A 23549-nucleotide genomic window follows, 5' to 3' on the forward strand; every position below is an offset into this window, starting at 1 on the left:
CCCGCAGCACTGGACCCTCAGGACGTGAGGAATGGGACGACGTCACCCCCCGCTGGCACCAGGAGGATCTGGCTGGTGCCCAGAATCCAACACAATTACTCCTCGAGTGCCCCAACATCCCTTAATATTTAGCATCCGACCCTTCCTGGGAGAAGCTGGGCCATGCTGCTTGTCCAAAACCACATCCCAGGCTGAGAATTCCTACCTCTTACTCACGTTTCAAAGAAAACGCCCACATCTCTGGAGGGACATAACAAGAAAGTGGTAACGGGGATCCCCTCAGAGCAGCAGGGAAGGGTGGAAAGGACTTACACTTTTCACTCTGTATCCTTTCTGGATTTTTTGTTTGTTTGTTTTGTTTTACCATTTGTAAATGTTATCTATTAAAATATTAAAACTGAGAAAGTAAAACAAGGAGGGAAGGAGGGAAGAAAGAAAAAAGAGAGAAAAAAAGAAAATGTCCACAAAGTCAGAGTTTCTTTGTTTCTATTCACCGTAAACCTTTCAGACATTTTCTACAAGACTTGGTGACTGAAAACTTCTCAACAGGAAAAATTTCTCATAAGGGAAATGGAAAATTATGATAATTTGCACAAAGAATGTGTCACTCGGGAAAACATGATGAGCAAAAATTCCTTAAGGGGACAAAATGGAAAATCCCCTAGAAGAGCAGCTGGTAGCCTTTTCCAGACCCAGATGAACCCCTCCGACACTTCGAAGGCACTGAAGTCCTCTCCTGGGAGAGTCACACACACTCAGGGGGCTGACTGACTCCCCACACCCGGTTAAAACCCCTGCCTTGGAATCCAGCCAAAGCTGGTTAAGTCCCTGGGGTAAGAGTACTTAAATCTCTGCACCTCAATTCCCTTTCTGTAAAATGCAGATGATAATAAAAGTTTCCACTTCACAGAGCTGCCACTGGCCATCATCATTCTTTCTGGGTTTTTTTTTTTTTTTTTTGCTGTACGCGGGCCTCTCACTGTTGTGGCCTCTCTCGTTGCGGAGCACAGGCTCCGGACGTGCGGGCCCAGCGGCCATGGCCCACAGGCCCAGCCGCTCCGCAGCATGTGGGATCCTCCCGGACTGGGGCACGAACCCGTGTGCCCTGCATCAGCAGGCGGACTCTCAACCACTGCGCCACCAGGGAAGCCCCATCATTATTCTTATATGACTACATATAAACCAATGCCAGCAACATCGATCTATTACAGGAAAATGGGGAACCCAATGCTCTCCTCTTGGCCCTATCTTTTAAAATGGACATAAAATCTCATCAGTAACCCAGGCACCCACGACAGATAAAGCTTCAACCTGAAAAAAGATCAGGAAAAGGCCCTGCAAACTGCAATGCTTATTCCACTCAACCGTAACCATAAGGCAAGGCAGAGATGCTTTGTACTTGAAGGCAAAAGCTACCTTCTTTTTTTTTAATTAAAAGGTTATTTATTTATTTATGGCTGTGTTGGGTCTTCATTGCTGTGTGCGGGCTTTAGTTGCAGAGAGCAGGGGCTACTCTTCGTTGTGCGAGGGCTTCTCATTGCAGTGGCTTCTCTTGTTGCGCAACATGGGCTCTAAGCGCACAGGCTTCAGTAGTTGTGGCTCGTGGGCTCTAGAGAGCAGGCTCAGTAGTTGTGGCGCACGGACTTAGTTGCTCTGTGGCATGTGGGATCTTCCCGGACCAGGGATTGAACCCGTATCCCCTGCACTGGCAGGTGGATTCTTAACCACTGCCCCACCAGGGAAGTCCCGCTAACTTCTTTCTACAAAGAACATGATGATTTTGGAGGAGCAACGAGGCTTTCATTGAGGAAGAGGATAGACTATAACAAGTCCAAAGGAAGGATTAGTTGTCCCATGGTATTAGTTAAGATCAAGAATCCAAAGCAAAAGAAAAAAGTAGGTTGAATACTAATTATTAGGAGGTAGACGTATATGGACTTCAAGGTAGCACATGCTTTTCATGTGACTGACTTTTTCTGGGTTTGTTTCCTCATTACGATTAGTAACTGTGAAGGTCCCTTCTACTGTTAAGATTTAATAAATGCTGAGTAAATGATTTCATTAATAAGACTACAAATGCATGCATTTGAAGTATAACAGACACCATGTGAATGACAATGAAAATGAGATATTTATCTAGCATTTAGCAGAGTTTTTTTTTTCATCTAAAACTTTCCCTATATTGGAAATCTTAAGATTTCCAACTATGAACATGAACTATGAATATGAACATATAGGACATGAACATCAACTACAAACTGTATACGAACATCTATGAACTATATAAGCCAACATCAAGTCGTACATTTACTATTCCAAATAGGATTAAACTAAAGTTAATATTCTGTAAAACTTGAATGGGCAAAACGAAATGTGTAAGAGGATATTTTAGAGGAATATTCTAGGAGACCTCAAAACCTTAAGATAGGCCTGGACAGAAAGTGGTCAAGAATTCAATGTCTCAATTTCCAAGGATTTCTTAAAACTGTGAGGCTACTCAAATCCAGATGCTGAGTGTCGCTCCAGAAGAGAGTGTTTGGACAGCAGCCCTGGGAGGATTAGAAGCAGCTCAGGCCCCAGCGCTGGCCCTTGAAGAAACAGTGCTGCGGACCTCCTGCCCCTCCCACCCACCACCTGCAGCAGCGTGAGGCCTTTTACTGGATGACTTGCAACCCTGGCGGTTTTTCAGCCAGCTATTTTGAAGTGCGAGCTTCTGAGAGAAACTTGGAAACCACCCTAAGTGCTGCCTGGTTCTAGGGCAGGCAGGCTGAGAGACAGAGACACAGAGAAAGAGAGACAGAGAGAGCACCCGCACGGCCATGTAAGGAAGCCGGCCAGCCCCAAGGGGCTGCTTATGGGGACTAGGGTGGGGAAGTGAGGGTACACAAACTTAATTCTTAGGGGTATGAAAGACTGGTCAGAAACCTAAATGTTCTGTTTCATTCACATTTCTACCCTTATCTTCTCAACTTCCCAAATGCAAATATAAACTGGGGGGAAATGTTTACAGCCTATATGGAAAATAAGGGTTAATAGTCCTGATATATAAAAGGCTCTTAAAATTAGTCAACAGTGAAAACGTACATCCACACAAAACTTGTAGACAAGTGTTCACAGCAGCGTTACTCATAATAGTCAAAAGGTCAAAACAGCCCAAATGTCTATTAACTAATGAATGGATAAATAAAACGTGGTATATCCATACAATAGAGTATTATTTGACAATAAGAAAAGTACTGATATGTGCTACAACCTGAACGAACCTTGAAAATATTGTGCTACGTGAAAGAAGCCAGCCACAAAAGGCTACAAGTTGCGTGATTCCACTTATATGAAATGCCCAGAACAGGCAAATCCATAATGATAGAAAGTGGTTGCCTAGGTCTGGGGGAGATAGAGGTAAATGGGGAGTGACTGCTAATGGGCTGTGGGCTCCTTCTGGGGACGATGAAAATGTTCTGGTGGTGACGGCTGCACAACTCTGTCAATAAACTAAAAGCCATTGAATTGTACACTTAAAATAGGTGAATTGTATGGTGTGTGACTGTCTCAATAAAGCTGTTATTAAAATTAAACAACAAGAAAAAATCTCCCAACAGAAAAATGAGTCAGAGAAATGAACAGGCAATTCCCAAAAGAAGAAATATGAGTGGTCAATATACTCGATACAGAAAAAAGACGTTCAACCTCACTAATAATCGAATATGAATAAGTACAAGTTACCACTTCCAGTTTCAAACTGGCGAAGACTGAAGAGACTGAGTTTCCACTGTAGGTCAGTGTATGTCCCCAGCGAGCAAAAGCAGAAGGTGGTACACTGGGTCAGACCTGTCACTACCGATGTAAGTTCTAAATACATTCACTGGTTAGGTACAAATTAATGCTTGGATGTAAGTAACTGATCAGACAGTCCCATGCAGAGGCTACAATTTCCCAGCCTGATGGGGTATTACCCAGCAGTAAGGAAATCGTGAGTCCTGGTAAAGGACTGTGGGTGGGACTGTGGGACTGCATCTAGAGAAAACACAGTCTTGCTAATAATAAGTCCCACCATGCTAAATGCTTGAGGGGAGGTTACTGCCAAGAGAAATAGTAGGCTCGCTGTTTCCCAAGGGCAGCGACCGGTGGAGAGCACATGTCTAACAGGGGCCACTAAGGGAGTAACTGGAGTAGCTGCTGTGGCAACCTGCCTGTAAAGTGTTTCCTATATACATGCTACCTCATCCATACCCACAACAGTCCTCTGGGAGGGTATTAATATGATCACCCCCATTGTGCAGATGAGCAAAATGAGGCTTAGAGGAGATGTCATCCGACCCAGGTCTCAACGACATGCCCAGATTCAAGGCCAAAGTCCACCACACTCTACAAGCTGTCCTCTTTTCACTTTAAACAAGGACAAAACTTCTGTGGACAGATACGGAATTCTGGGTTCACCAGGTCCTTAGTCTGTCCCAAAAGGGCAAATTCTCTGTCATTAATTGGCACTTACCAACTCCCTTTCCTTATACTAATCAGTGTCACAAAACATGTTATAAAAAACAGTCAGAAGTGAACATTACTAAGTCTTAGTTCTAACCTGCAGAGTTTGTTGCTGCCAAATGAAACACAAAATTGCAACTCTGAAGCATCTTAATTTCTGGAAGCATGGCACACCAGGTGCGCTGGCTGGCCCGCATTACAAACGGCTACAAACACTGAAGAAAAATTGTTTGACGTCTTTTAAAATGCATCGAAGAACTGGCAAGTCAGTAAGGAATACTGACAGATGAAACAAACTTAAGCAAAGGCTGGAATCCAGAGAGCAAGTGGAGCTATAAGGGTGGGCAGCGAGGGCATTTGCAGAACTGAGCGAGCTCGAGTTCTCCCCCTGCCGCCAAGAAGGGAGGTCTCTCGGGAGGGCCCTCCAGAATAAAGCTGGCCCCAAAGGGTTACATCTTAGTGGAAAGAAGATGGCACAGAAAAAGCCTATATGAAATCTTGGCACCAAATGGAAGGGTATAAAATTCTCCCTGGGAGAATCTGTAACCGTTAGATGGCCCCCAAATGGACTACAGCCCAAATTCACACATTATAAAAGGTACACTTCAGGTAGCTAAAAAGTGATCCCAGAATGAAAGTATTAAATGCAAGAAGGAGTGAGAACCAACTAAAGTAGTAAGAAATAAGTAAATCTAAACAAATACTGAACAAATGACATCTTCTAAAATTGAAAAAGAACACACACACCTATAGAATAAAAGTTGAGGAGGGAGTGTTAGGAATTAAAGTGAATTAAGGTCCTAACTGCTTGAGAGTAAAGTGTAAAGACACTGACTAAAGTTAGAATTTGCTAAGTTATGTAAATTGAGAGATATATCATATTCGTGGATCAGAAGATCAATATCATAAAAATGTCAACTCTACCCAAATTGATATGTAATAAATTCAATTCTAATAAAATTCAAAGCAATTCTAATAAAAGACTCCAACAATTTTTATGAATTTGATAAGCACAATCTAAAATGAAGATGGAAAAGCAAAGGGCCAAAGCCTAACCAGATACCAAGAATTATTATATGAAAACTTGGAGTGTGATACTGGTACACAGATAGAGAATAGACGGTAAAGAGGCCAGAAATAGACCCATATATTTGTGGACACCTGATGTATGATAATGGTTACTGGTGACATTAAAGACCCACAAGAAAGGGATATATTCTTTCAATAAATAGTACTGGGACAATCTGATGTGCTTATTTAAAAAAAAAGGAAACAGAAATTAGCTCCTTATCTCACACCATACACAAAAATAATTATAAACAGACTAAAGAACTTAATGTAAAAGGCAAAATCATAAAATGTTTGGAAGACAATATATGGGGGAATACCTTTATAAACTTGAAGTAGGAACTTCTTAAAAAGAAACAAAAAGTGCTATTAAAAAATTGATAAATGACATTAAAATTAAGAATTTCTGTTCATTGGGGACTTCTCTGGTGGTGCAGTGGTTAAGAATCTGCCTGCCAATACAGGGGACACAGGTTCGTGCCCCGGTCCAGGAGGATCCCACATGCCGCAGAGCAGCTAAGCCCGTGAGCCACAACTACTGAGCCTGCGTGCCACAACTACTGAAGCCCGCGCGCCTAGAGCCTGAGCTCCACAACAAGAGAAGCCACCACAATGAGAAGCCCACACAACACAACAAAGACCCAACGCAGCCAAATAAATAATTAATGTAAAAAAAAAGAATTTCTTTTCATTAAAAAAAAAAAAGCTAGAGTGACAAGACAAGCCACAAACTGGAAGTGGATAATTACAACACAACTAACTGACAAAGGATTAGTATCAAAACAAAAAACAAGAAGAAAAGTCTACATATAAATAAAAAGACAAACAATTCAATAAAAAAATAAGCAAAAGATTTAAGCAGTTGTTTCAGAGAAGCTGAAACCTGAATGATCCATTAATGCATGAAAAGATGCTCAACACACTAATAATCATGAAAATGCAAATCAAAACCACGAGGGGGCTTCCCTCATGGAGCAGTGGTTAAGAATCCACCTGCCAACGCAGGGGACACAGGTTCGATCCCTGGTCTGGGAAGATCCCACATGCCGCGGAGCAACTAAGCCTGTGCACCACAACTACTGAAGCCCGGGCGCCTAGAGCCCGTGCTCCGCAACAAGAGAAGCCACCGCAATGAGAAGCCCACACACCACGAGGAAGACTAGCCTCCGCTCACCGCAACTAGAGAAAGCCCGTGTGCAGCAACGAAGACCCAATGCAGCCAAAAATAAATAAACAAAATAAATTTATTAAAAAAGAAAAAACCATATAAGGTATCACTGACCTTCCAACAGGTTAGTAAAAATTTTTTAATGTGATAATATCATTGTTTGGAGGATGTGAAGCAAACAGAATTGTCAGTTGAAGCGTAAATTGCGGAAACCACTTTGGAAACTATTTGGTGTTATTTGGTCAAATTGAAGATGCACGCACCCTGTGATCCAGTCCTCCTCCCAGGGATGTACCCTGAGAGGCTGTACACATGTGTCCCAGGAATGGTCACAGCATCACTGTCTGTCTCAGCAAAATACTGGAAACAAGTCAAATGTCCATCAATAACAGAATGGATATGTTCTCATACAATGGAACATAATTCATCAGTGAAAATGAAATACACCTATATGTAACATGGCTTAATCTCAAGAACATATGTTAAGGAAAAAATTTAGATCACTGAAAAATAACAAAATGATTTATTTAGTTCAAAAACATGCAAAATTAAACAATACATTGCTTAGCAATACAAACACATGCGGTAAAACTATAAAGAAAAGCTAGAGGTGGGAATTCCCTGGCGGTCCAGTGGTTAGGATGCAGAACTTTCACGGCTGTGGCCCAGGTTCAATCCCTGGTCAGGGAACTAAAATCCCACAAGCAGGCTTGGCACAGCCAAAAAAAAAAAAAAAAAGTAAAAAATAGAGAAGCAAGAGAATGATAAAAGCCAAATTCAGTGATTGGGGGGGGGTGGGAATGGGACAGGATCAGGGAGGGGCACTCCAAAGGTAATGGTAACATTCTTTTTTGTAAACTGGGTGATGGGTACATGGGTGTTCCTTGTATCCTTTTCCTTTATACGGTACAGAATTCTTTTGTATCTACTCAATATTTAAAAAGACAATTTACAAAATTAAACTATGTTCCTTCTGACTTTAAGCAATGATTTGAAGCATTAACTTGGGCAGCTGACTGAGTTACACTAAACCAGGAAAGTCCCTGACAGGGGCCCACCCAGCCCTGAGACTATAGTAATGAGAAGTGCTTCACCACCCTGGCTCCGAAGCCGAAGCTGGAGAGATACAACTTCCCACTGAACCCTGGAGCCTTCCATTCAGGACAGGAAAATTACTGCTTAGATTAATCGGCCAGTACAGGAAGTAGTGCGGGTGGGGTGAGGAGAACAGGTTCTGCTGCCAGACCTTTTAAGACCAGAAGCTGAGCATGTTTTTGATGTAACAATGAACCCACCAAGCCTCCCTTCGGGCTAGGTCCCTACTCTCGGCTGGAATTGCCACCTCTGAGGCTCTGCATTCTGCGGTTTAGACATGAGTGAACAACTCTCAATTCTAACCATGCCCTTTGCTTCCTTCCTTTGAAGCTCAAGGCTGATCTCTCCAATTCATAACAAGCAGGTTTGAATGGAAGAGCCCATGCTCTGGTTTTCTGTACATATCTGTGACTACATTATTGAGGTCAACCTTAATTGGTCCTTGGACTGTTGAGCTACTGACACCCATGAGGACCTCCGAGAGTGCCAGGCACCTATGCTGACACTCAACACACACATCTGCAGCAAATGCTGAAAGCACTCGGTGCTAAAATGCCTACTCTTTGTGACCTCTATGATTTCAATCATTTAAAAATGTGGCCAGCAAAAGAGGTAGATTATGGTCTCCAGGACAATATGCTTTGTGCACAAAAGGTACTGGGAGTTTTTCATTTCCTCTAAGGTTGGGGTCCCTCCCTTTTGTGGTGTCTGTTACCCTGACAGACACCATGTCTGAGTACCTCCGTGCCACCCACGCGGCGCCATCTTGGGGGAATTCCAGGACGGTAGAGAGTGGGCCACCTGCTCTCTTCTGTGGCAAACTGTTAAAACTGAAGCTCTGCCCACAGAGGCTGCCCTTTCAGCGTTCTAAATGGAAGGTTCAGTATATGTGCAACGAAATCAAGCCATTTGGCACTTAAAAATGGTCTTCCTTATATATACATACAGACATATATATGCACAGAAGAGCCCGGGCACGACACACAAACGCTGTTAATAGTTATCTGCGAGGGGAACCGGGTCAGGCGTGGGAGGGTGACTTACTTTCCCCAGTACTTTTGTTAGAACCTTCTGATTTTGGGACCTCATGCATGTATTCCTGTCCTAAACATTTTTTTCTTCCTCAACTCTGCACACTTTCTTTCTTGACCCTCACAGGGTCATCCTCTCCTAACACATAATAATGCTGGTTACCAATTACGGAGTCAAGGACTTGACTAAGCATTTTACATGCATTACCTCATTAATAATTCCACCCAATAAAGTTAGTGTGAGGTCATCATTATCTCCACTTCACACCCGAGGAAGTGGAGGCTTAAGAGAGGTCAAGTACTTTGCCCAAAGGCACACAGCTAGTAAGTATAAGGACCAGCTCAGGTATGCTTGGCTTAGAAGTTCATGCTTCTAACCAGCACCCTGTACCTCAGGGGTTCTTAGCTGGGGGCAATTTTGCCCCAGGAGACGTACAGCCTCCTCTGGAGACATTGTCAGCTGCCATACTTGGAGGCAGGTGGGGGCTACTGGCATCTGTGGACAGAGGCCAGAGATGCTACTTGCATCCTGTGCACAGGACGGCCCCCAAGACAAAGACTCACTAAGCCCCAAATGGCAATAATGTCGACGCTGAGAAACCCTGCTCTACTGGAAAAAGAAAGACAGAGAAACTATCTCTGACCTAGACTCTCATAGTTTAGGTCATAGTTTACCATGTCCACATCCCATATTACACCCAAACACCAAATAAACCATTGGGTTGTCCTCTCTTCATTAATAGTATGCCAAACCCTCATCACACTGGAGGTCTCTCCAGCCCCACTGGCCGATCATCCAGTCATCCAACAATGTTTACTGAGCACCAACTGCGTGCCAGGAAATGACCTACACAGTGGGAATACCAGGAGAAATAAGACCCTGTCTCTGCCCACGAGCTGCTGGTGGTCTCACAGGGAGACAGGCAAGAAAACCTATGATCATCATAGGAGGTAAGAATGTACTCCGAGGGGCTTCCCTGGTGGTGCAGTGGTTAAGAATCCGCCTGCCAATTCAGGGGAGATGGGTTCGAGCCCTGGTCCAAGAAGATCCCACATGCTGCGGAGCAACTAACCCCGTGCGCCACAACTACTGAGGCTGCGCTCTAGAGCCCGCGAGCCACAGCTACTGAGCCCACGCGCCACAACTACTGAAGTCGCGTGTCTAGAGCCCGTGCTCCACAACAAGAGAAGCCACCGCAATGAGAAGCCCACGCACCACAACGAAGGGTAGCCCCCACTTGCGGCAACTAGAGAGAGGCCGCACACAGCAACAAAGACCCAACACAGCCAAAAAAAAAAAAAAAAAAGTACTGCAAGGTCATTGCAGGATGCTAAGAAATCACAGAGGAGGGGCTCCAAACTCAGCTGGGGCGGGGGTGCAGGGGTGAGTAGGGCTGGGAGAAGGTTTCCCAGAAGCACTTGAGCTTGAAGGAGTTAACCAGGCAGAGGGAATCCTTTCCTTCCCAAAGGACCCCTCACCAGAGCTTTCAGAATATGGTCTCTGAGAATCCAGGTTGACAACTTTAATTAGAACATTGGTGGAACTCCTGAGAAAAACAGGGAGTGCACAGGGCAGTCCTTGATCCTCTGAGTACAACCTGGATAATTCCTGCCTCGAGAGGGACAGACCGCAACCTGGCTTCCCTATCGGTCTGGGTGTTCTTCAACCGCAATCCTAACGTGTCTCTCTGGCTTCGAACCACCCCACACCTTGCAGCAGGAGGGAACTGACATGTTCACAGCAGATCCTGTGAATTACTTGCTTGACCTCACATAATTCTCAAAACAGTTCTCTGAAGTAAACATTGTTATCCCTATTTTACAGATGAGGAAACTGAGGAAGAGGAATGAAGTAACTGACCCTCAGGACAGAGAGCCACTAACCAGGGAAGCAGGGATTCACACCCAACTCCAGAGTCCTTGCCGCCTCTATCTGAGGGGACCTTTATAGTTATCAATCCAAAACATGTTATGTACTCTGAATCTTCACCACCTCAGTACAGCCTTCCAACGTCAGTCATCCTCCTTCTGTACACCACACACTTTTGAACAGGTATCTGTGGTGTTCCTTGCGTTGTACTGTGATCACCCATGTGGCTAAGAGCTCCTTGCTCCCAGGATCCAGTCTCACTTATCTTCACATCCCGAGCCCCCAGCGCAGTGTCTGACACGTCAGGCACAGAAAACACTGAATGAGTAAACAAGCCTGGACTCCCTGGGCCCAAGCAACACAAACTACCCAAAGCCAGGGGAGCCTGCCTTGGAGACCCAGAGGCCTGGGAAACACACCCCACCCTCTTTCACCAGTGCAGTGGACTTCCCTTGGGCTGGGCCCAACCCCCAAAGCCAGCAATCTAGTCACACTGGGGACACAGCAGGTTCCGTCAGCCAGCTTTCTCTCTAGCACTGGAATAGTCGTGATTCCTCCTTTGGTTGTACACCAGATGCTTGTGTTTGGGGACACACTGTACAAAAATATGTATCTCTAAACATTAGAACCTTAAAAGGAATGAGCGTGTGCTCCCCACTCTGTCTTTCCCTCTCTGCCAGACAGAGTGCATCCGTGATGGCAGGAGCTAGAGCAGCCAGCTTAGTCCATGAGATGGAAGACTGGGTTTGAGCAAGGAGAGCCACATGATCAATGAAACCCTGTGTCTGGATAACTTCATGGAACAGAGTGAGCTGCCCTGACCAGCTCTGACTGCCTACTTCCAGGCTGTGAAGGAGCGAGGAATAAATTTCTATTTCCTTTCAGCCACCGTATTTTGGAGCATTTTGGTTTGTACTTACTTAAAACAAGGTGTGAATATTGCCCAGGGATTAACCTAGCATGATCTTTGTTAGTAAAACGACAATAATGTTACCAACATTCTCCCAACCAAACTAACTAGGATTTTGTCATTACTGTATAATTTTAAAGAAAAAGCTATCTTGAAAGGGTGATTTGAATCACATTGAGCCTAGAGAAGAAGGACAAACAAACTGACCTCCTGGTTTGTTTCATCTTTGAGTATTACAGACATACCTCAGATTTCCAAGTAGCCCAGGCTACTCTGTTCTGACAGTTTGTCTGGGGCAACTCCAGCTTGGCGCTCCTCCTCCAGCTCATTACCTGAATCGAAGACCAAGTGGAAAAACTGATGAGAAACTGCAGGGTACCTGCTCCCTAAGAGCTGCCCTTTCATCCACCAAACACAGGCAAATGCTGAGCACTGAGCACAGAGCCTGGCACAAAGTGTTCAGTAAGCGTTAAATTGGATTGTTACTGGCCTGCTGCACGCCAGCCCCTGTGCTGGACATCTGAGACACAAAGATCAATAAAGCCAGTGCCATTCCCTACGCTCAGGAACGCCTGCTGACCGAAAGACATAACACGAGGTCGACAAGCAAAAGCAATGAGGCTGTGTCCAAGTATCATTACAGCGTTAGCATTCCTCCGGGATGTCCCGGACACCGTGCTTCTCATTCCAGACCCTCACCCAGGTGACACATCCCTGCCCACAACTTTAGTGACCTTCGCTGGATGCTAGATCACCACTGGACAGCTCCACTTGGACGTTTTACAGGCACCTACTTTCAACATGTTCAAAACGAAATTTATCTTCCCTCCTCAGACCTGCCCCCCATCCTGCCCCCTATCCCACTGAGCCGCACCACCAGCCACCAGCCAAACATGTGGAGTCAACCTGACTCCTCCCTGCCTCTAAACCCCTCATCTAAGTAATCACCAACTTTGGCCAAGTCTACCTCCAAAACATCTCTCCCCACCCTTCTGCCTCTAATCTAACTCAAGTCCACCCTCGTTTCTCACCTGATAGTTCTAGTAACCTCTTAATTGGCCTCCGGGCCCACTCCCTTTAATACGTTCTTTAACTAGAGTGATCTTTCTAGCCCACAAATCTGACTTTTAAATGAAGTCCCATTAACCTAAAATTTCAAGTCCACAGCTAAGTTTAAAAGGCCCTCTAGGGGACTTCCCTGGTGGTCCAGTGGTTAAGACTCCGGCTTCTACTGCCTCCACTGCAGGGGGCATGGGTTCGATCCCTGGTCAGGGAACTAAGGATCCCGCATGCTGGCCAAAAAAAAAAAGAAAAGTGGGGAGGGCCCCCTAGGACCAGACCAGACTGCCTCTTTAGTCTTACCTCTAATCTCTGTCTCTAGGCAGAGAACTTCATTTAATTATTACACTGGCTTCCCAGCTTTCTCACAAACTCTATCTTCAACTGAGAATACTCTCCCTCTTTCCTGCCCGTGCTCCCCAAGCATCCTTCAGGTCTCAGTTTCCTGGGGAACAGAAGCCTCCCTGGATTCGCCTAGACTGAGTGAGGTGCCTCTACTCAGTGTTTCCAGAGCACGAACTTTTCTGCTTTTCTTCCATCATATCAGAATTGCCTATGTATCTGTATGTCTCCCACATGAATCTCTGAGCTCTGGGTGGTGATGTGGATACGAAAGATAACAGCAACAAACACATACAGCGTTTACTTTGTGCCAGGAAGCATTCTCAGTACTTTACACCTATTACCTCATTTAATCTTTATAACCATCTTAGGAAGCAGATTTTATTCTCAACTCTGCTTTAAGGATGAGGAAACCGTGACAGGGAGCGAGAGACTAACGAAGGACACAGTTGGCAAGCACAGAGTCGGGATTCAAACCTGGCTGCCAGGCTCCACAGTTTAAACTTTTTAACCACTATGCCAGTCCGGATCACTCTCTCTATCCCCAGAACCTATCAAGAGCTGAACCACTGTCTGTGGAACCAACGAATGAATGAAATAATCTTATACAGGGGCAGTGTCGGCCTCCTACACGTCAAGCTCCTCCTAGGCCCTGACAGGCTTGTGCCGTCGGGCCCCGCCGGCCAAAGAGAACTACGCCTGCACCCCGCCACCTCGCGGCCTCAGAACGCCCACCAGCTGCGGCGCGCGGGGTCAAGGGGCGGTGACAGCCGGGCGGCGGGGGCGGAGATGCTACCAGCTGGGGTGTCACCCAGCCCGGAGGCGACTCGCGCTCCCTCGCCGGGACGGCGGGTCCGGTCCGCCCGCCCACTCCCCGCCCGCTCGCCGGGCGGCGCCCCCCACCCATTTGCCCCGCACCCTCTTGTCCTGTGGGGTCCCCTCAGTCCGGGTTCCCTTCTCAGTCCACTTCCCTCCCCTCCCCCACACAACCGTCCCCTGCGTCCCGCCGCGCCCCATCCTGCGCCGCCTCCGCCCAACTCCTGGGACTCCTCCGGCCCCGGATGCTTGCTGACCCTCACCTGCCATGTCCTGGACCCCACCGCAGAGGGAGGTGCATCACGGCAGCGAGGAGGCCGGGGACAGCACTTCAGAGCAGACAAAGGGCGCCGCCATGTTGGAGTCGGGCGGAACCGACCTCGCTGGCTTCCCGTCTGCAACTTCCGGCGCATGCGCAGCGTTCGCCCTAGCCGTAGCTCGTGGACAGGCGCATGCGCCTACTGTAATAACAGTTACTTCTACACTTAGAATTGTTCGCCTTGTAACCGTTTCTTGGTTTTCTATTCCAAATATCACAATAACAGCTCCTACGTGTTCAGAGCTTACTGTGTGCCAGGCACTGTGTTAAGCGCTTTATGTGCATTATCTCAAGTCCTCGCACCAACATACGATGTTTTTGTTTCCCTTTTGAAGAAGGGAAAACGGAGTCTCAGGGTTAATGAATTGCCAGCTGTCACGCATCTTGCAAGTGATGAAGCAGAGATGTGAACCTAGTTGTGGCATCAAAGCTGCAGAACCACGATTATGTTTTTCTACTTTCTGAGCCAACCACTGCCCGCTTCCCTGTTTAGAGGAGATCCAGGATTAGCCTGGATGTGAATGAGGGTGCCTGGAAACAAAAGTCTGCCTGCAGACGTGACCAGCCACTCTGTGGCCTCTTTCCAACTTTTCAGCACCTTCAGGCCATTGACTTTTCTACTTCCAAACAGTTCCTCGGCTTTCTCCTTTCTTCACTTCCGACCCTATTTATTTTTCATGATCCATAATTTTAAAAACACTCTTGTCACAATCCAAAACTCCTTTGCTCTTTGTCTTTTTGTCACATGGATTTGGTAAAAATTTCAGCCCTGGGTGAATCCAACTGCTCCTTTTCCCTTTGCTGACACCTAAACAGCCAAACACAATTGGAGAAAGTACCCAGTGGGACAGACTGTTCCCTACAAATCCATGACTGCCAGCCTTAAGAGGGACTTCAGCAAATGTCAGTCTGGCCAATTGACTGCTCCTCTCTTCACAATAACTAGAGAAACTAAAAAACTCAGCAGCAGTTGACTTCACCCTTTCATTTACAGGAAAATGATAGCAAATCTGATAGGAACTCTCCTGTCTTCCCAATACTAAGCATGCAAATCTACTTCTGAGTCATCTGTGTTGGATGTAGTCAATTGAGACTCGGCATCCATTCCTTCCAGAATTTAAAAAGTTAAAATTTTATTTCCCAGACTCAGTAGCAGTTAGAATCCCAGATACAGATGGTTCTGCCAGTAGGTAAGATTTGCAGGGTGGAAGAGAGGGAGTAGCCATTGGCCTGCTGATGTTAGCTGATTTTTGCTGACAAGAAAGGTCATGCAAATGTGGGGGGTTGCAGCAGTGCATTGTGGCCAGTCTCCAGCTTCATGAGTGTTCAGAAGCATCTGTGAGATGTTGCCAGCCTAACTCAGCATTCTAGTGCCTGGGAACCAGCTTCTAGTCCCAAATTTAGATCCATGGACCCTTGCTGTGGTGATACGTTCTTGAGTGCAATAATCTCAGGGGTGGCCTCTCAATTCCCCATCTTCCTGATTGTGGCAGAAGTAATAGCTCCTAACTGGTGAGTTCAATGGTATTCTGGGAGCCATTAATAAAAGCCCAGTCTAGAGACCATTTTTTCAGCCCCTCCAGTAAGTTTGTAAACATTTAATTCTCTGTATTAAATCCATTTCTAGTTAAAATAAGCTTAGAAACAAGGTAAGGGATCTTTGCATTGATGGAAATGTTCTGTACCTTGACTATGTCAATATAAATATCCTGGCTGTGATATTGTACTACAGTTTTGCAAGGTGTTACCATTGGGGGAAACTGGGTAAAGGATGGAGAGGGGGATGGAATTGCTCTGTATTGTTTCTTACAATTGCATGTGAACCTACAATTATTTCAAAATAAAAAGTTTAATTAAAGAGAAAGTCCAGCAAGGTTTCTATTTCTGCAGGAAACTGACGCTCAAAGATGGAAATCAGGGCATTAAGTTTGAAGGTGATGCAGATCTAGTCTATTTCATGCAGGCAAAAAATAGTTACATAACTTACCATTCATCACAATAAGTATTGTTGCCTAGAGGAAAGTGCCTAATGAAGGTAAGGCTGTAGATGGAGCAGTTGCTACAACTGACCATTATGGTGAGAGTGAGGACCACAAGGACTGTGGGGTGAACTGGCTGTTTATAATTACACTGAAGAGTTTCAAAAAAGAAATATTTAGGGTTTAAATTCTCAGCTCAAGACAGAGCCAGAGAACCAGGGCCCACTCCTGATTACTCTAAATATGTTTTCTCATCTCTTGTAGCCACAGGGTTTATGCAGTCAAAAATTGGACGGAGCTGATCCTGTGAGTTGCTAAACTCCAATATAATTGCAATGTAAGTTGTAATATAATTGCAGTATAACTGCAACGGGCCAGATGCATTGACTGGGAACAAGGGACACTTAGGAATCGAAATGGGGATGTTTGGGTGGATGCAGATGACTGAGTCCCCTGACTCCCCAAATCCAGAATTCAGTGAAACTCCCATGCCACAGAAGCAGTCCCTCCTCCCATGGAATGGGCTGGTCCTGCTTTCCCTGGAGAGCATGTAATAACCTCATAGTAGGAAGTTATTTTGCAAGGAGATGCTGGTTCCTTTCAGAGACCACTCCACCATCCTTCATTTGTCTCCAGATCTATAAAAAGAGTCTAATTCCAAAATGCCCCAGGGAACAAGCATAGAGTCTGGCTATGGAGATGGTTTACACACAAGAAAGAAAGAAGGAAAGGAAGGGAAGGGAAGGGGGGTGGAAGGAAAAGAAGGAAGGAGGGAGGGAAGGAGGAAGAGAAAGAAAGAGAGAGAGAGAGCACCTTAACTAATAAATGAGCTGAAACCTGGGGAATATAGGTGTAACTGGATTCTAAAGGTGCTAGGTCCAGGAGGAAGGGAGATTACATTAGACTTGGCAGAATGTCTCGATACAAATGCACATTACAGAGATTTGGGTGTTTTAATGTTCCAGCTGAGAATGGTTCTAACAGCACAGTTGGTTGAATAAAATCTGGACCCCATAGTGGTCTTCATTAAATGACGGTGAGATGATGGAAACTCTTTAGAGTAATAGAAAGGAAGAAGTGCAAAAATTTGGGCAGGGTGGTTGTATACATGGGAGTAAGTATACGTGTGTTGATTGAATGAGTGAAGGACTGACTTTCCTGGTTTCTCACTAGGGGCCATTCCTCCAGTGTATTACTAACTGGCCCCCTCACCCTGAGCTCCTCCCCCTCTAACCCCCTCTTCCCCTTAGCCCCCAGAGTGAGACACAGGTCCCGTCACCATCTCCAAAGTCTCCGGCCTAAACCTCATCCACCCCCTACCCTAAAGTCTTCCCAAAGCTCAGTCACTATTTACACATGGGCTACCTTGCATTTTCCCAATAAGGAGATTTTTTTAAACTGGTTGGCCAGCTTGTGGATGTAAACTTGAAGCACTGTAGATAAACTGACAAATGTCTATTTATACAATTTAGTTTATCATTTTGATTATAAACAGCTTAAAAATCATGAATTATATAACAGTGTATTAATTTATAAATGCTACTTTTTTTTTTCTCTGCTCACTTTTCATGTAATGGTTTCCTTTACTCTTCACAGACATCCTCGGCACACATCCTTGACATACACTTTTAAATTCCTTTTCATTTTGAAAACTTTGTTAAAGTACACAAGCGTAGTGAAAGTAATGAAATATTTTCTATACCCCTATTACCCAGATTCAACAGTTAACTTTTGCTAAGTGTACTTAGGATATCCTTCCTTTCTTTCTTTTTTTTTTTTAAGATATTGGGGGTAGGAGTTTATTAATTAATTAATTTATTTTTGCTGTGTTGGGTCTTTGTTTCTGTGCGAGGGCTTTCTCTAGTTGTGGCAAGCGGGGGCCACTCTTCATTGCGGTGTGCAGGCCTCTCACTATCGCGGCCTCTCTTGTTGCGGAGCACAGGCTCCAGATGCGCAGGCTCGCTAGTTGTGGCTCACGGGACTAGTTGCTCCGCGGCATGTGGGATCCTCCCAGACCAGGGCTCGAACCCGTGTCCCCTGCATTAGCAGGCAGATTCTCAACCACTGCACCACCAGGGAAGCCCCTCTTTCTTTTTTTTTTGGCTGCACTGTGAGGCATGTGGATCTTAGTTCTCCCCACTGACCAGGGATGGAACCCGTGCACCCTGCAATGGGAATGCGGAGTCTTAACCACTGGACACCAAAGAAGTCCCTATCCTTCCTTTCTTTTTATTTTAAATTTATTGAACATATTTGTTTTTGGCTGCGTTGGGTCTCTGTTGCTGTGTGTGGGCCTTCTCTAGTTGCGGCGAGTGGGGGCTACTCTTCGTTGCGGTGCGCGGGCTTCTCATTGTGGTGGCTTCTCTTGTTGAGCACGGGCTCTAGAGCACAGGCTCAGTAGTTGTGGCCCACAGGCTTAGTTGCTCCGCGGCATGTGGGATCTTCCTGGACCAGGGCCCGAACCCGTTCCCCTGCATTGGCAGGCAGATTCTTAACCACTGCGCCACGAGGGAAGTCCCTGTGACATCTCTTTCTAACCCAGCCAGGAGAAGGTCTCCAATTATAAGGACTAGTGTGATTAGATTGAACTCACTCAGATAATCCAGATCAATATCCCTATCTCAAAGTCCACACCTCTGATAAATATATATATTTAAATAAATATATATTTGGTCTTCTGGTTCCTGGCACAGAGCTCCTAACAGCCTTGAAATTTCCCAAGTCAGAAGAGTGAAAAGGGTGTCTTTTGTTATGTAAATGAGGTGACTTTTGGAAAGCCCCTGTGTCACCTAAGAATGTGGGCAGGAGAACCAACCACGTGATTAGAGGGTTGGAACTGTCAGTTCCACCGACCCACTGACCTCTGTGATGTGAGCGGGGATGGAGACTGATGGCCACCGAAGGCCAGTGATTTGATCAGTCGTGCCTATGTAACGAACCTCCATTAAAACCCAAAAGAACAGGGTTTGGAGAGCTTCTGGGTTGGTGAACACGTGGAGACTGGGAAAAAGTGGCGCTCTCAGACAGTGTGGAAGCTCCTAGCCCTCCACACATACCTCGCCTGTGCATCTCTTCCTGAGTTATATTCTTTTTTTTTTTTTTTTTTTGCGGTACGCGGGCCTCTCACTGCTGTGGCCTCTCCCGTTGCAGAGCACAGGCTCCGGACGCACAGGCTCAGCGGCCATGGCTCACGGGCCCAGCCGCTCCGCGGCATGTGGGATCTTCCCGGACCGGGGCACAAACCCGCGTCCCCTGCATCGGCAGGCGGACTCTCAACCACTGCGCCACCAGGGAAGCCCAGTTATATTCTTTTATAACAAACTAGTAATCTAGTAAGTAAAATGTTTCTCTGAGTTCTGTGATCAGCTCTAGCAAACTAATCGAATCCAAGGAGTGCATTGTGGGACCCTCCCATCTGTAGGTCAGAAGCACAGGTGACAAACCAGGACTTGTGATTGATGTCTGTGACAGGCAGTCTTGTAGGACTGAACTCTTAGCCTGTGAGATGTGACGCTATCTCCAGGTAGGTAATGTCAGAAATGAATTAATTGGTTGGTAATGTGGAACAAAACAAAACAAAACACATCAGAACTGGTGTCAGAATTGAAATACCCTTAATCACACCTGCAAAGATGCGTTTGCTGTGTAAGGTAACATTTTTCACAGGTTCTGGGGATTAAGGCATGGACATCTTTGGGGTACCATCTTCTACCATACATAGTTACTTATTTATAGTAGTACTACTGTTTCTGTTTAATGAAGCCATACCAAGTTTCCTCTTGTGGACAAAGAATGTCACCTGCCATAACAGTAAACAAAGGATGTTGCAGCCATCAGGCCACCAGCCAATGCAGCCACCCCAACAGTGCAACCTGAAGGGATCCAGGATGGAGAAAAACAGGATACTGACCCTAGGTAAGGTGGAGCCCTCATGATGGGGTTAGTGCCCTTGTAAAAGGGACCCCAGAGAGCTTTCTTGCACTTTCTGTGAGGTGAAGACACAGTAGAAAGACAGCCATCTATGAACCAGTAGGCAGGTCCTTACCAAACACTAAAATCTATAGGCGCCTTGATCTCAGACTTCCCAGCATCCAGAACTGTGAGAAACAAACGTTTGTGGTTTAACTCGCCTAGTCTATCACTGCTTGAACCGACTAAGACATGGACATATTGTCAGCAGTATTCCATATAGTTCTTAGGTAGAAAAGAAGCAAAACTAAAAACAACTGAAAACTGGGAATGCAGCCAGAGAATGACTGAGGTTTGGGAAACTGAGGCCTGGATGAGAAGGTTCCAAGGCTTGTCTCAAGTGAGGAAGCAGCTGGAGTTGGAGGAAACAGCATCTGTTTGGTAGAAGGCCTACCTCCCAGTGACCCGACAGCAACCCTGTTGACATAACCCCGTTGATCAAAGCAATCCCCCAACTGCTCCAAGCCAGTTCCTGTGGCTCGTGGTGGAATTCACTCAGCGGATCCGGAGCTGGTAAATATAAAACGTTTGGTCCTCGGGTGGGAGCTGCATCCTGGAAAAGGCTGCTGACAACGGCTCCCTCTGCCAGTGCTAAGCCAGGCGCTATGGAATCAGTAACAGTCCCAACAGAAGACCCCAGGGACCTGAGAGCCTGCCCCAAAGTCAGGGGCCTGGAGACGGGCTTGGAGACTAGCTCAGGTAAGAGGTGGCAGAGGGTGCCTCAGCCCTGAAGCTGAGGGGGCTGGGCAGGCTGGGGGGTGCTGGCAGCAGAGGGCAGACACCCTCCCCTCTGGGGCCACCAGGATTCTCAAGCCATGGGTGGGCTTCAGTTACAGTTGAACCTTGAACAACTTGGGGGTTAAGGGCGCTGACCCTCCACGCAGTAGAAAATCCGCCTATAACTACAATCAGCCCTTCGTATCTGAGGTTCCACATCCACAGATTCAGCCTACTACGGATTGTGTAGTAATTGGTATTTATTGAAAAACATCTGCATATAAGTGGACCTGCAGTTCAAGCCCGTGTTGTTCAAGGATCGACTGTATTTCCTGTGTTAACTAACCTACCAGCACAGAAGCTTCCTTCTGAAGCCTGTGCCGTAGTGAAGAGCACGTAGTGAAGAGGATGGATTTGTTTATTATGTGGGTAACTTGAAATGTTACTTTTCTAAGAGCACAGGCTTTGGGTTCAGAGAGACCTGCTCTGGCCTTGCTTCACCGATAAATCGATTGACTGGTTCTTGGCTTCTCCCCGTTTGGCGGGGTGGACAGAGCAGGGATCCCCAGGGCAGAGGGGACCGATGGACAAGATTATGGGTGGGGAAGGAAGAACAGCATGATGTTCCCTGAGGACCACCAACATCTGTACAAGCTGAGCCTGAGTTTCCTCACCTGTAGAAGGCGGCCGGGGGTCTCCTCTTACTCCTCACTACAGTGCGGCCCGTGGACCAGCAGTACCGGCATTCCCTGGGAGCTTGTTAGAAACGCAGACTCTCAGGCTCCACTCCAGACCCGCTCGCTGTACCAGAATCTGCATGTTCACAAGATGCTCAGGCAGCTCGTGGGCACAGCGGGGTTGAGAGGCTCTGATGCAGTGGCCTCCATGTTCCTGGAAGGCAGAGAGCTGATAGGGGGAAGCCAGGTTTAAACTCAGGTCTCCCCAGTGCTGAAATCCACGCTCTTAGGCCCCGCTGTCTTCCCATCTTTGTGCGTCAACTAACATGCAGTTAAATCCCTGTTAACTCTACTCAGTATTCTGTAATAACCTACACGGGAAAAGAATCCGAAAAAGAATGTATGTGTGTATATGTATGACTGAATCACTGTGCTGTACACCTGAAACTAACACAACATGGTAAATCAACTACACTCCAATATAAAATAAAAATTAAAAAAAATCCCTGTTGAATGAATGAACAAGTGAATGAACACATGAATTAATGGAACCATATCCCTTTCAGTGCTAGCACAGATCTTTGGTCTTTTCCTTCCTTCTAGGTGGAAAGCCGGCCCGCCATCAGAAGGCCATCCCCAAAGCTCACTTAACTTTCGTTATCGACTGTACTCGTGGGAAACACATCTCCCTGGCAGCACTCCCAGGGCCACCCCGCGTCCCTAGTCCCAACTTAGGACCTGTCATCCCTCCAATGAAGACTTACATCTTGTTATGTGGGGAAAACCGGCCCCCCCATATAAATCAGGAGGCTCCCCTAGGTGGGGGAGGCCTTGCCCAGACCAGGGGACCCCTGCCACCCTGCAGAGAGACTACGGCCCCAGATTCCTCCCCAGCCAGCCCACTCTGCCTCCAGGGGGCTCCTGAAGCCAAGGGGGGCCCTGCGAAGACTGTGTCCTCGAGGTCTTCAGCTTGGGGAACGGTCATCGTCTCGCTCAAAGCCCTCTCCTCCTGTGTCTGTGCGCAGGCTGATTAACTGGAAGAGCCTGGCCAGTGGAGGAGAGGGCTGGCAACCCACGCTCCAGAGCTCAGCAGATGCAGTTCCCAGGGTTCACTCCCTCTTCCCCAGCCAAGCAGAAGTCTTTTGTGCCTGAGCCAGGGAAGGAGCATTAGATCCCTAAAGGACATCTGAAACAGCCACGAGTATCCTACTTCTCCATCCTCTGCATCTTTGTTCACCTTTCAGCGGAAGCAAGATAAGGCAACGCCACATAGAAAGAGACTCATTCACTAACACAGCAAATTCTGAAGGAGCATCTCCCACATGCCAGGCCCTGCAAAGTGCTAAAGAAGATACTACAGCTTTCTTGGAGCTTGTACTCTTGGGGGTGGGGAAGAAAGGTTAAACAACCTAATAAAGATGATTTTGAACAGTGTAATGAGTGCTGTGTAGAAACTGAAACAGGGGGCTGGGATGGAAAATGATAGGGCAAAGAGCTTTTCTGATACACTGATTGGGAAAGGCCTCTCTGAGTGGGTAACAAAGTATGATCTAAAAGATGAGAAGGAGCCAGCACTGCGAACCATACTCCCTAGGGTCACCTGGTTGGCATCTCATCCCAGAGCAGGAGTCAGAACCTCCCAGCACAATGGGCAGGGGTAGCACATTGCCTGCTGTCAGCTCACGTGCAAGTGTGTAGGTCACTAGGGATCACCCGGAGGGCACAGGACTCAGGATGGGAGAATCAAGGGCCCAGGTGGGATGGGAAGTAAGGGGAACTGGCTTCTCAAGAGGGGGCAGAAGTACTCAGAAAGGGAATGGAGTATCATGTTTGAATGAATGAAAATAAGAGATATTATTTATTGAGCTGCATACCAGGATTATACTGCCCTCTAGGGATACAGAAAAGGGGGCTGGGGGCTTTGTCCCTACCCCGCAGGGCAGTCCTGTCCTCAGCAGGAAGTGGGGGTTGCTGTGAGGGGAGGTGTAGGTCTAAGAGATGCACAGAGCTCTGTGAGATTCATCTGAGGAAGAGTGTCTCAAGGCTC

The 23549-nt window shown here is 46.5% G+C and overlaps 2 protein-coding genes across 4 annotated transcripts in view; one reads left to right on the forward strand and one right to left on the reverse strand.

The window, feature by feature from the left end:
* The window catches only part of ZBTB17 (zinc finger and BTB domain containing 17), a 31457-nt gene extending 16967 nt beyond the window's left edge, over positions 1-14490 (reverse strand). For all 3 annotated transcript variants that reach the window (XM_079913323.1, XM_079913324.1, XM_079913325.1), the window contains exons 1-2: positions 14105-14490; positions 11870-11956 (exon numbers count right to left, since the gene is read on the reverse strand). The gene's annotated coding sequence lies outside the window, so the exon portion shown is untranslated. The remainder of the gene's footprint in view (positions 1-11869; positions 11957-14104) is intronic.
* A 6223-nt stretch (positions 14491-20713) lies between these two features.
* Positions 20714-22902, forward strand: SRARP (steroid receptor associated and regulated protein; the record flags this gene model as incomplete). Its single annotated transcript, XM_079945994.1, has 2 exons — positions 20714-20807; positions 22106-22902. 2 exons carry the CDS (start codon positions 20714-20716, stop codon positions 22534-22536), a joined length of 525 nt encoding a protein of 174 aa, XP_079802120.1. The 3' UTR covers positions 22537-22902.
* Between the last annotated feature and the right edge of the window lie 647 nt (positions 22903-23549).

The sequence above is a fragment of the Stenella coeruleoalba genome, assembly GCF_951394435.1.
Source record: "Stenella coeruleoalba genome assembly, chromosome: 1".
Lineage (NCBI taxonomy): Eukaryota > Metazoa > Chordata > Mammalia > Artiodactyla > Delphinidae > Stenella > Stenella coeruleoalba.